Raw genomic sequence first — 13,198 nt, 5'->3', positions numbered from 1 at the left:
TCTTAAATTGATGTGCTGTCAGGTGCTACCTCCTCCTCTACAGGAATCTGCCGCTTCGAATTTGAAGGAGAAGCTTGTAAGACAGCGTAAAGGACAAACTGCAGGGCAGCAGAGTATTTCATAGACAAATGACACCAAGCGAAAAAGAAGAGGACACCAGAGCAATTCTAGGTCAAACATTCAGTTAATAGTTAATCACACACGCACACGCCACACGTACAAGCATACGCAGACTGACAACACAACATCATGTAACAAGTTGAATAATTTTTTTCTTAGATTTGAAGATGCTCGAGATAGCTATTAGAGACACTAAACATATTCGATCAAAATGGGGAAACATGATGAATGAACGATTGAGTGATTCAACAACTTATCAGAATTTAATTGCATCTATTGAGGAGCGGTCTCTGGAGGAGCACTGGTCTTGATTTGGGTGCTGGCTACGAGAGGCTTGAGGGCTTTGAAGTAAACGGTTTGTGCTCCACGGGTTTGTGGCAACATGAGCCAGACAATGAAAACACATTTGAAGGTGTAGTCTGCGATCGCAATGGTTGATAATTAGTTTGCATGTATTGCGGGGCTATCTATTCTCTTGAAACCAAAAGCTTACAGAAGGGGAACCAATATAGAATAATATCGGCAAAAGTTTCGATGATGTTGAAAACTCCAAACTGAATATGGGTATGTCATCAAGATCAGCCAGATGCACTCGTTGCAAATCATACACAGTTAAATCACGTACGACAGTCCAGTAAGTGAGCCACTGTACATCGTCACCCGAGCTAGGGGTTTCCAAGGCTTGTAAAGATAAATAAGCCGGTAAAGCCCATCCCAAGAGGGTGGTCAAGAAACCAGCGGCAATGTTGAAAAAGATGAATATTGAGAGTACACCGGCGAGACCGAGAATAGCATAAGCTTTAGGGACTTGAACTTGTTTCTCTAGCTTGATCAATGCTGGATATTTGGAGAGCTAGCAAAGAAACAAGCTTGATCAGGCTTTTGTGAGGAGGAAAAGATATTTCAGAGAGATACTTACTTCTTTGTCGATCTGGGCGATGTAGTAGTTGAACTTGTCTTGGGCCGACATATTGATGATGGTGGTGGAGGAATATGCTAAGGGGTGATCGAAAACAAAGTGGATAAGCTTAAATGATCCGATCAGATGCAAAAAGATGAGTGACTTTGAGAAAAAGGGGGACAGGAAGATGGAGGCTTTGAGTGGGATATGCAAACTTCGGATTGGATTGGAGGGGGATAAGAGAAATAATGATCGATCCCCTAAAACAAATCATTCAATTGTAGTTGCAAGGAACGGTAGGTTGGGGAAAAGATAGATTGGGTTGGGGACAAGACATCTTCACAGCTGCTACGTCAGCATCATTGAAGTGTGCTAAAACAGCGGTAAGATTCCACTTTGGGGGCTGACTGATGATAAACAGTCTACAGGAGTTCTATTGAAGTGAGTATATGGAAGAATGGTTTCAAAGAATTGCAGAGGTGCATTCGATCGGTGAGGCCATCCTGGTTGGACTTTGAGCCAACTGAGGATGATTGAGGTCCTTACTACTATCATCTTGTTGGAACGAGTAAACTGTTGAGGGGATAGGAATTGGAAAGAAAGAAGTAGAAATCAAAGTCACATCAAAAGGTAGAAACTCACCTGTTTGATAGGAATTTAGGAAGATTGGTTTAAGAAAGACGTTGAGGATGAGATTGATGTGGGTGGTATGACTGGAACTCGAACGGTAAACAGCAGAACAGACTCTTTATCGATCTAAAATCAAGTTTCAAGGATTGTGATAGTTCAAGAAACGCTGTAAATCGTCGTCGTCAACCCACCACGCAGTCACTGTGCATGGTCGTCATAGTGCCTCATCCTGTAGACCCATAAATATACCCATACATTTCCTCCTAATCGATCAGATGTGTCCTCAAGTTTGGTCCAACCCTGTGCAACCCAAACAAAGAGCATATGTCATGCATTTCGTGAATTGAATTTTGAATGGAAGTTTACATAAGCTTAACTAACCCCCTGTTCCAACGCGGCCACGTCCGCTCTCAAACTTCGAAGGAAGAGGGGCTTAGTCAAGCTTAGACCAAAATTGATTGGACAGCCTTGGACAGGATTGGACTTGGCGATCAATCCAGCAGCTTTATACCAAAAAGGTAGGATTGCAAGTTAATATGAAAGGACAACATTGGATTTTGATGAGATCTTAGGGTGAAGATGCAAGATTAGGAGACTTATGACCTGCGCCAACATAAATAATATACGTCAACTTTTCCACACAGGCTCAATGTTGATGAAATGTTCTTTGGCAGACTGAAAGCAGACTACGAGTAAACAACACTCGGAATATTCCTTCATGGTCCCTATGTATGCTGAAAATCAATCCAATCATGAATGTATTGTAAACATACTAGATGACAGAACAAGTATCCAAATGGTGAGTTCTGTCAGGCCATAGCATACATACATCAAAGATGATCATCCCTGAAGCCTTTGACATCATATCAGATCAGGAACTCAAGGTGCTTGGAAATCACTTCTTAAAATTCGGGTGATGAAAAGTGACAGAGACACTCTTGAGCTGTAGTTCCCAAGTGACACCAACAACATGATGAGTAGCTCTCTAAAAGAAAAGGTATGAGTCTGATTGTTCATAGAGAAAGAGTCAGCACAAGTCTACTCTCATCCATCCATCAAAATTGAATCCAATCGGAGACTCATCATGTATATATGTGTTGTAGGAAGAAGCATGAGAAGAAGGGTTATTTTTTTGCAACTATGCCAATGCCAATTTACTTGGTTGCAAGAGAGAGCTCCTAATCTATCAATGCCAGTCAGACATTAACAAGGAGAAACTAGGGAAACAGAGGGAAATGATCATTGCAGGAATGAATTTTTGACGAATTGAACTGTTGCTCGACAAAGTACATTTGACGTAACACGATACATTAAATTAAACAGTGTTTGTTGCCAGTTGCAGGTTAGGATGTGAGCTCGAACATCTTGCTCAACTTCCTCAACAATTTAATCGTCTCGTCTTCAAACCTACTCAGTCTAACGAGGCTTAAATCAAGATGCCACGATGGGGATTGAATCAACATCAACTACGCTCAATGTCATCTGATCCAAAACTTATTACAAAAAGTCAACCTTGCAATATGAGATCATGCTTTCGGACTTCAACTCAGATTTCATCAAGAGCTTTTTCCTCCTCTAGAGCCTCTTCTCAAGGAAATGATGGAAGACCATATTTTTGTAAGAACTCTGCATGGTCCTATATTTTTATGGTTTCTGAATAGCTGTGCTGATGAATTGGTTTTGAAAAATTCTCAGCACGATTGACTCATCGCTTAAAGTCTACCAAAACAAATTGGAATCCGATCCCAATATGGGTAGGAGGATCCTCACTAGTGATATTGGCCTATCTCAAGCGATCTGAGAGATCGGATGAAGAAAAGGATGGAGCCGGAGTCAAGATTGAGGGGCCATGGCAGGTCCATGTGCTTGGTGCACTTCCCCTTAGAAGTATCAGTCGACTTTATGGGATGCTCAATAGCTACACATTACCCGTTTGGTTCCGAGTCCCTGGTTACCAAATTTACTCTTGGTTAGCATTGAACTTCACCCTCAGTATCAGTTTTCTCAGTCATTGACCTTGCATATCTGTTACTTAGGATCTTCGGTGTTAATCTTGAAGAAGCTGAAGTTCAAGATCTTCGAGAGTTTAAATCATTAAACGAATTCTTCTTACGAAAACTTCGTCCTGAATGTCGTCCGATCTCTCAAACCTCTCTACTTGTCTCTCCTGCTGATGGTCGGATTGTGAATTTTGGAACCATCGATGGTCGTCGGGTGGCATCAGTCAAGGGAATGTCGGCAAGTCTTTTATCTTAATTTCTTGATCTCTTTCTCTCGTGTTTTACTGACTTGCAGCTCTCTTTCCGGTTTACCCCTCATCTGCGTATAACTCACCAAGGATAGTATTCAGTTGACGCACTCTTAGTCGGACCCAAATCTTCAAATCCGAGGCAAATCTCCGATCGAAAGCGTTCTTCTGAAGAAAGCTCAGTAGCCGATTCGGAGTTTGCCAATATCAATGATATATCATACTCGGTAGATCAGCTCATGGGTTCTGGCTCAGCATCAGATCAAGAGGAGCCTAAGGATGTGTCAGTGAAGACTGAGGTACCGCTCAAGTCAACTGCCAAGGTGATGATGGACGTCGCAAAGGGTCAACTTGATATGAATCCTCGGGAAGGACATCGAATGTTCTTTTTAGTGGTTTACTTGGCGCCAGGTGATTACCATCGATTTCATTCACCTGCCGATTGGATGGTGGAACGTCGTCGCCACTTTGCTGGTACGTACTATCGCCTTACTGTCAAGTTTTCCATTACATCGTCATAGCGGTCATCTTGACTGACTTTCAACTACGAACTTTATAGGCGAGTTGTTCTCCGTCTCCCCATGGATGCTCGGCAAATTAGCAGACCTATTCGTATTGAATGAGCGTGTAGCCCTCTTGGGTAAATGGCGACACGGTTTCTTTTCCATGACACCAGTGGGAGCTACCAATGTGGGTTCAATTATGATCAATTTTGATCGTGAACTAAGAACCAACACACCTCATCGATTAGGAGGCTTTCAAGAAGCCTTGTATAATAAAGGTGTGATGGGTGGTCAAGCTTTAGGAAAAGGTGATGAAATGGGAGGATTTAGTCTTGGAAGTACGATTGTGTTGGTGTTTGAGGCACCTGAAACGTTTCGATTTGAGATTAAGAAGGGAGATTTGGTAAAAGTGGGACAAGGGATTGGGACGATTGGTGAAGACTAAGCATGTCAAATATCTTTGTGATTTGTTCTCAAATGAAGCATGATAGTATCATGCAAGGGCAAACCTTTAGTAATCATTGATTTTTCTGGTTTTCTTAATCTTTTGAATTGACAAACCGACAAACTTGGCGTTCTTTTGAGATACAGATGAAATTGATTTTTGTGCTGTGTTGTTTGATACTTGTAGTAGAAAGTAACCAAAAATGTAACAAAACTATGCGCTCTCAAAAGCAGTTACATGCAAGTCAAACGTCTAAAAATTATATTGCTCATCGCCATAATCAGAATGCTAAACCTACATACCTGACTATGTTATTCTGAGGTCCTTTGGCTTTCCGTGGCAGAGAATTGCGCAGCCTTGCACCCCAGGTAAAACGATAACACAATTGAATCATTACTGTGAACTCTAGTGAAACTGTCAATCATATTGCTTTACAACTTTGGCCGCTGGATGACAATGATGAAAAAGTGAAGTAATTTAAACAATGTCTGGAAAGTCCGGAATAGTGAATGATAAAGTACATACTAGTATTTAAAGAATGAACAATGAAGTCGAAAATGAAAATAATAACAAATTGTCGTTGGTAAAAGAATATACAAAAACTTGAAAACATTTTTTTTTTGATTTCATTAAAGTGCATGACCAGTAATTTCGATTTCATCCTTTGAAGTTTTACTTATCTTTGAAAATGAGATTCGATTGAATGTACCGATTTTAAAAATTTGATCTTTTCCAAATGATTTCTTTTCTTGAAATTCCGATTCTATCATATTCGTTTCATTCTCGGCTACCTTACATGCGAGAAGGCGTTTAGATGAAATCACCCTTTGATAGGTGAAACTAGGGAATATATTCATCAGTCTCTAAGTAAATGGTCTTTGAGAAAAGTGAGTTCACTCTTACATGGGTAGAAGAAGGGTTGTTATCAATGTCAAAGTCTTGGAAAGGTTTGGGAAACCGGTCATGCATACCATCAGTATGATTGTTTGTCTGGCAGCAAGAAGAAATTCACATACCAATTCAAGCACCATGGTCGTTGCTTTTGACAACATAACATTTCGATTTGACGGCTTGATCATCTACCAGAGTCAAATACATTCTCTAGATAAGTTAAGGCTGATTTCTGTCTTATTCAAATGGACATTTGCTTACCACCCAAATAAATACAGGTAAATGTGAACAGATCATGACGAATGCAAGAACAGATTCAAGATATAAAATCCCTAACTCAGCTTGATAATCAATTCTCGCATGTTGATCTTGATTTTTTTGATTTGATAAAGATCTTTGAATTTGTACATATGTTTTATACTCTCGATGTACCAAGACAATATAGCCGATGTAAGCCTATCAATGTGATCATAATGTCAGAAGAGGATATCTTTCATCGATCATTAGGCATGAATAAAGTCATCTCACAATGATCAAGGTAAGAAATATGCAGTTCGCAACAATAATATTCGTCTTGAGCAGGGCTCCCAAGCGATCCTTGAATTCGTTACGTTGAAAAGGTCAGCAAAAGAATACGCGTAGAGATGGGTGATGAACTAGGCGAAAGAGTCTGACTAGTAAAAAACTGACCATTTGTGGTGGAATTGCGCGCAGGGGAGATAAGATGTCGCGCAAATTGATCTCAGAATATGGAATTGCATCAGGAGCTTGAGAAGCTGAGCGGAGCCCTTTGACGACATCTCCCGTGGTGTTCACTATCTGGGTGTGAATGATGGTTGGATGAACCAACATGCTTAGAAGGACTGTATATTTACGAAATCATACCCATTGTCAGAACCGATGACTGGGGTGTTTTCGCATAGATCGAAGAAGAGGTGACTGTAGGTATGAAAATAAAATGATTGCTTCTCACTAATGACAGTTCCAATCGCATAAATCACAAAGATCAGATTTCCAAAAATCGGTATCCACTTTGGCATCATCGGATTGCCAGAGGATAGATTGTCTCCATAATACCTCCGAATGCTTCTCGTGTAGTAGATCCAGACCATACACCTATAATTATCGACCAGACTATGCTCAATGATTCTTGATAATTTGATTTTCCTTATCGTTTTTGACGAACGAGTATGAGTAATGACCTATAGGCAATCCAATCCCAGAAAGTATCAACTTCCCACGAACCGGGACGTGTCGAAAATCGATATATAATTGGCATGATAAACCGATGATGGTGACTAATAATCGAGAAGCCCTTGATGAGCTTAACGTATCTTTACGTCTGAAGTCAAAATGAAATGACTTGCCTACGCTATAAATCCAAATGGCGATACCGTCGGTGAGAATTCGATTAGGCTTTATAAAACCAACTGAATATCAAATTGTTATCATCAAAATCAATCTTTAAAAAATTTTCTAGAGTGAAAGTGATTACATTTTGGAACTTGGAGAAGCCAAAACTTTCCTCTCTTCAATTGATAGATGATAAGCATTGTAGAAAAGATGCAAGATCTTAAGCCATCCGTTTTGTAGCAAAATCAGTGTATATACTTTCTTTTGAGACGGTTTCAGTATGATGCGAATCTTACACAAAATGAGAGATAATAAAAAATATCAACACTATTGACATCCATCTCGGATTGCGCTGCGTGATTTGTTTTGTCATCATTGAGGAATCAAAATATCAACACGATTGAGAGGTCAAGTGTAATTGTGAGGTGAGATTGAAAAAGAGAATCAAATGATATCGTCAGTGGCAATACTCAAAGCCAAGGTATTAGAAAGGTTTGACTTCTCACCGGGGCAGCATTTGCGTTAATGAATGGAATCAGAGCCGAGTATACATTAGTATCGGATGGAAGTGACTGGATAAATTCCATCATCTGCACCGATACGCCCGTCTTTATAAAAAAGTTTTCATGACTTTGTAAGCTTATGACAGTGGGAAACGATTGGAGTCAACTCAGATCAAAGGACGGATGTACCGTGACGGCCAATTCCAAGGGCATCTTGGACATTGATATGTTTTCTGTTTGATGCGAGGTAGGTGATGTTTTGTATAAGTTTAACGGAACCAAAGCTGGATATTATACTGCGATGAAAAGAAAGTCTGACTTGAGTAAATATGAAAGAGTATCTCAACGTTGAGAGCGTGACCGTGACGCCAATGAGTTCGATTTTGATATCTTTGTTGTATTCTGTGTCGAAACGGCGAGGTACACCTTGCGATGGCAGTGTATGATAGTAACCTCTTGTGGCTAAGTGAGCAACCTTGTTTTGCTTTCGATGCTTTGAGTTACCTCTACTGCTCAGCAAATGTTAGTGTTTTCCAGGGCACATCGGGATGCGATCAGATAACGGGAACGCAGAGCTGAGGTATCATAAGGCCTTTTGAAACTCTTCGCAAGAAATCTTCGGGTTTTCGCGCTCTTGTGGATGTATACGTAAACAACTGCCATCTGTGAGGACCAGGCTTTAGATTCCAACTTTTCTCGATCAATCAGAACAGGCTCTTTTGAACCGCATGGTCGCGATGAAGACCTGAGCACACCTCTAAGTCAATGAAGTCCGAAGGGCCGTATAACCATGACGTCATGTCGCCAGTCGAGCTCGCATGAGACATGATATGGACTTGGTGTTTTCATTAAAATTGCACTTTGAATTTGTCATCCGAGCATACGATGTCCAGAATCTGATCTCAAGTCCAGAGGTGAGTCGCCAGCTAGAATCGCATTCGAAAGTCCGAAGTCTGAGAAGATCTTGGCAAAGTGATCATGGAACTTGTCCATGGTAAGTAAAGAAGGAAGGATTCTTTATTAATCTTCATAGCTTCAACTGTCCTGACTGCTCTTTTGAGAATGGGTAGGTGGACGTCCACTCAGGAGACAGTCAGATGAGAATTTCTAAAGTTGTGGATGATCCATACAATCAGAGTGACGGTTTTTGAGTAAAAAGCATCTATTCTGTGACATCCAGTGAAGATGTCAACAAGAAGAGTCTCGATCAAATTCAATCAATCGATCAAGAACTGGTTCACTTCAACTTCACTGTTTATCAAACTCAACAACAACAGCAGCAACAGAACACATAGGATCAATACTAACTCACAAAGACGACAATTTCAGACCAAATCAACGAGAACAAGATGCCAAAGTGGATTGATGAAGATTTCATTAAATTAACTAAAATCCAAACTATTCACATTCAAAACTTATCAAACTTATCAATCTCAACTAAATCAGAAATCAAACCAACTTCAACTACTTCAACATCAACAAGAACAACTTCATCTTCATCTCATTCATCTCATTCATCTCATTCATCTCATTCATCAGATTTCAACTCAGAACCATATTCGAATCATTCAAAATTAGACTTTCTAAGACCAAACTCAAAGATTCTAACTTCACCTTCACCTCAACCATCATCATCATCAACATCAAATTCAATCAAACCATCCACTTATGCGTTAACTGATCGAAACCAATCACTCATTCAAAAAACTAGAAATAAATTCATCAAATCACATTTACTGGATTCGTATTTAACCATCTCAATTCCAACTTATGAATCTAAACCATTTCTGATCACTGAGATTCAATTCAGTACCAACAATCCAAGATTCTCAATCGATCTAAGTCATCTTCAACATCTTCAACCTTCCATTCAACCTTTGATTAATCATTATTCATTCATTGATCGAAATCGAATCTTGATTCTCACTCTCTTTACTCGTCCTACTTATCCTAGATCATCCAAAAAGATCATTCAACAAAAACATATCAATCATCCGGATTCTAGTTTATCTGAATCTGATCATCGTCCGATCTCATCAAATCATCAATTTACGCCTACACTCACTTGGGAAATTGATTTTGATTATCCTAATACTTTAAGAAAAGTCAATGTGAGTCAAAAAAAATCATGTTAAAGATTCAAGATATGTTATATCATGATTTCAAACGATTTTTGCTCATCTTTTCATATAGGATCAGGATAGGATCTCGAATCAAAAGCGGAATCAACTATACCTCAAAACTCACGATAAAGTCTATGTTTACAGAATCTCGGATCAGTCAGATTCAACTCATCATACCACAGGTGATGAACTGGATGGATACGCGTCTGATGATGAAGCAAATCCAAAAGAATCTTCAACCGATCAGTGCAGTGCTGAACTTTTCATCCATCCTTCAACTTCTGAGGATGCCAATCAACCAACTCAAATTACAGTACATTCATCAGTCCAGCCCACTCCCAATCAACTCGATCAATCATCTGATGGCAAAAAACCATCTTGTTCAGATTATGATCGTAACCTTACAAAAACTTTTGCGGTCGAAGATCTGATCAAGTTGAGTATGATCTTCAGCTACACCTAGCATGTTTTAATTGATGTCTTCATCTTCCTAAACTCTTTTTTGGCTATGTTACTTTTTCTGGGGGACTTTTATCAAATCGAATCCAAAAAAACAAGATTGGTAGACAAACACCTTGAATTGGATGAAGTCAAACTTGAAACACTTGAACTGGAATGTAAGATCGATCGATGGTTCTCAACTGACTTACGAGAGCGATGCTCATTCAATTTGGTCAATTTCCTTTCCTTTTGAGTATACTTTGCAATTACTACATCTCACTGATTTAGCTTAAGATGAATGATTTCAGAGTCGAAAACTGGATCAAATGCAACATCGACTTGATGAGCTTGATCGAGAAGAAATGCAAAACCAAAGCCGATTACAACTCTGTGAGTCAATGAGATGTATCAAACCACCGAGATCCAGAATCCAAACAGAAGCTCATGAATGAATTTACCAGTAAAGACTTCAATATTAGATCGTAGAGAGATGATCCGACAAAGAAGAGAAACAAACCGACTTGCACGAAACAAATTATCTGATTTAATCTCAACGAATTTAACCTCGATGAAATCGAAACTAGAAACCGAATTAATTCCAAACCATCAACTCATCACGAAATCATTAACACGAATCCGATCTAAACTAATTCAAAACTTGACATTAATCTATCCCATTGAATTAACTCCTGAACGATTAACGTTTTCAATATTGAATATCAGATTAGAACCTAACATGAATTTAATCAATCAATCGAATCTTTTGAAATTCTTTAATTCAGAAAGAGAAGAAGAAGAAGAACGAAAGGTTTCATCTGGGTTAGGATTGGTGGTAGGATTGGTGAAGTTGTTGTCGTTTTATTTGAGTATTCCATTACTTTATCCACTTACTTGGATGGGATCTAGGTGTTTGATCACTGATAGGATTTCATTGATTAGAGGGACAAGATCGTGAGTGGTTTTGGATCATGAGTTCTTGTGCTGATCATAACTCACGATTCACTGACTTTCTTTAGTTGATTTGGTCTGGGTTTTCTTTAGGTTTCCTTTGTACTATAAAGGTGTTGATCGGTATAGATTTGAATATGGAGTGTTTCTTTTAAATAAGGATATTGAACAGGTACATCTTTCTTTACTCCTAGATATGAATGCATTAGATGGACGACCTGATCGATTTCTTTCTGTGGGTTGTGATCATTAGATGATGTATCATCGTCAATTGACCGTGATCGATATTAGGGATACATTAGCGAATTTGAAAAACTTGATGTTAACACTTGAAATCTTGTAAGTTCATCAAAACCAAAGTTATTTTTTTTTGCTATTCATCTTTAGATCACAAGAATAGGATGATCAACTTTTTTGATTTGTCTTTTTTTGAATGGGTAGAGGTAGAAAAGAAGATGAAGATGAAGAAGATCAAGTCATAGAAGAAGAACAAAGGGTTTCTGGAGAGATGACTTAGTTTGAATTTTCATGATGTCGATTTGAGATGCGGTCAAGATTAATGTGGTAAAGTTGACATGGATTCCGATCAGATTGAAGGTACCTGTTTGACTTTCGTTTTGACAACCGGACCTTTGGATCTTCTATGTATGTTTATGGTTTAGATCTCCGATGATCGGGGTTCAAGGCTTGATTGATTAAGTCAAGTGTGTATGGAATCACTGCATGGTCCAAAATAATAAATCACTTAACAAAACACTTTGATTGATTTGAGAGGTTGTTGTAGTGTATGAAGAGTTTATCAAGGTTTGTAGAAAGATGATGGATTTGTGTTGTATGAGAATGAGAATGAGAATATGAAAAATTGAGATTTGTTGATTTGATTTGATGTACAAAAGTGAATGATGAGATGAATTTAAGAATGAAGATCATGGTATGTAGCTTGAGATCTAAACTTATTGCAAGAAGCAGTGTGGGACTTGGATTGAGATCATGGTTTTGATATCTATTTCCAGTCATTTAAGAAAAGCTTGTCCCAAATTCCCCGCCAATTTGCTCGAGTTTTGCCGGCAGTTTGGGGTAAGCTTTTGTTGAATGACTGTATCAATTTGATCAGAACTCACTGAAGTGTTTGATCTTCTTTTGGAAAGGTTTTGCATAGATACAGAAAGATCTAAATCTTGTTAAAAGTAAAGTACATATCATCCTACATACTTGCCTATAACTTACTGACTCTTACTGATCATGTGGTTTTGACAGACGGCTGTTGTACAAAGTAAGGAGGAGCAGTTAGAGTACGTTACACTACCAGCATAAAGTAATTTTCCCAAGTAAAAAATGAATACATTTAGAGCAAAAAATGATTGAAAATGCATTTGATCAGCATTAAATCAGCATTAAATCAGCATTATTCAGCATTAAACCAGCATTTTTAATTAAAGATGCATTAAATGTAATCATTTTTTCCTTGGGAAAATTACCTTTTGCTGGGAGTGTTAGGCTGATTTGAAGTGACAGTGTAATGAAGGATGACTGGCCAGATGTGTGCTAAAGTGCAGTAAGGTTGATTTTTTTTTTGAAAGAATGACGTCAGAATTTTTTTAAAAGATCTTACTTAACCAACAAAATCGTCGTCATCATTTGAGAATTGGTATGTAATCTAGAAAATCTAAATCTAAATACAGAAGATGGTACAGAACAGAAAGGAACAGAGCAGAGAAGAAGAGAAAGGACTTGACTGATGAGTAGATCCAGATTAGATAGTTCGGTTGGGGAAAGTGAGTAAAAGTAAAAGTGTATGATCGAATTTGAGGAGAAAAGTGAGAAGAGATAGATGCTCAACTTAGTGCTGTGATGATGATGATGATGATGATGATGATGAAATGGTTTTGATTACATCATCAAGGGTTGATTGATTATAAATCCAAGATCATACAAGTCATTTTATTAAAACACCATTTTACTACATTATCAAATATCAGATTTTAGAAAAATACTCAAAATCCACTTCAACTTCAACACTCAAGAGTCAACACTCACTAATCATCATCATCATCATCATCAAAGGATTTCTTATTCAAAAAGTAATGTCAGA

The 13,198-nt window shown here is 38.5% G+C and overlaps 4 protein-coding genes across 4 annotated transcripts; 2 read left to right on the top strand and 2 right to left on the bottom strand.

The window, feature by feature from the left end:
- Nucleotides 1-86: 86 nt before the first annotated feature.
- Nucleotides 87-1,735, bottom strand: MELLADRAFT_70506 (uncharacterized protein; the record flags this gene model as incomplete). The annotated part of the gene is made up of 5 exons (XM_007403681.1): nucleotides 87-539; nucleotides 614-674; nucleotides 746-973; nucleotides 1,040-1,116; nucleotides 1,664-1,735. The coding sequence occupies 4 exons, from the start codon at nucleotides 1,088-1,090 to the stop codon at nucleotides 394-396; spliced, it is 486 nt and encodes a 161-aa protein (XP_007403743.1).
- Nucleotides 1,736-3,336: 1,601 nt separating this feature from the next.
- Nucleotides 3,337-4,847, top strand: MELLADRAFT_32463 (uncharacterized protein; the record flags this gene model as incomplete). The annotated part of the gene is made up of 4 exons (XM_007403881.1): nucleotides 3,337-3,620; nucleotides 3,688-3,893; nucleotides 4,002-4,373; nucleotides 4,459-4,847. Coding segments are annotated over 4 exons (1,251 nt in total), but the record flags the coding sequence as incomplete, so codon positions are not given.
- Nucleotides 4,848-5,217: 370 nt separating this feature from the next.
- MELLADRAFT_70502 (uncharacterized protein) lies at nucleotides 5,218-8,090 on the bottom strand (the record flags this gene model as incomplete). The annotated part of the gene is made up of 14 exons (XM_007403680.1): nucleotides 5,218-5,687; nucleotides 5,751-5,785; nucleotides 5,864-5,926; nucleotides 6,000-6,194; nucleotides 6,267-6,335; nucleotides 6,429-6,601; nucleotides 6,712-6,854; nucleotides 6,925-7,036; nucleotides 7,106-7,168; nucleotides 7,234-7,310; nucleotides 7,388-7,443; nucleotides 7,598-7,699; nucleotides 7,784-7,827; nucleotides 7,914-8,090. 13 exons carry the CDS (start codon nucleotides 7,814-7,816, stop codon nucleotides 5,477-5,479), a joined length of 1,332 nt encoding a protein of 443 aa, XP_007403742.1.
- An 853-nt stretch (nucleotides 8,091-8,943) lies between these two features.
- MELLADRAFT_101347 (uncharacterized protein) lies at nucleotides 8,944-11,623 on the top strand (the record flags this gene model as incomplete). Its single annotated transcript, XM_007403882.1, has 7 exons — nucleotides 8,944-9,705; nucleotides 9,788-10,152; nucleotides 10,469-10,548; nucleotides 10,620-11,109; nucleotides 11,200-11,278; nucleotides 11,360-11,445; nucleotides 11,548-11,623. The coding sequence occupies 7 exons, from the start codon at nucleotides 8,944-8,946 to the stop codon at nucleotides 11,621-11,623; spliced, it is 1,938 nt and encodes a 645-aa protein (XP_007403944.1).
- Between the last annotated feature and the right edge of the window lie 1,575 nt (nucleotides 11,624-13,198).

This window comes from Melampsora larici-populina (genome assembly GCF_000204055.1).
Source record: "Melampsora larici-populina 98AG31 unplaced genomic scaffold MELLAscaffold_1, whole genome shotgun sequence".
Lineage (NCBI taxonomy): Eukaryota > Fungi > Basidiomycota > Pucciniomycetes > Pucciniales > Melampsoraceae > Melampsora > Melampsora laricis-populina.
Note: the sequence above shows the minus strand (reverse complement) of the source record. Positions and strands in the feature narration are given on the sequence as shown.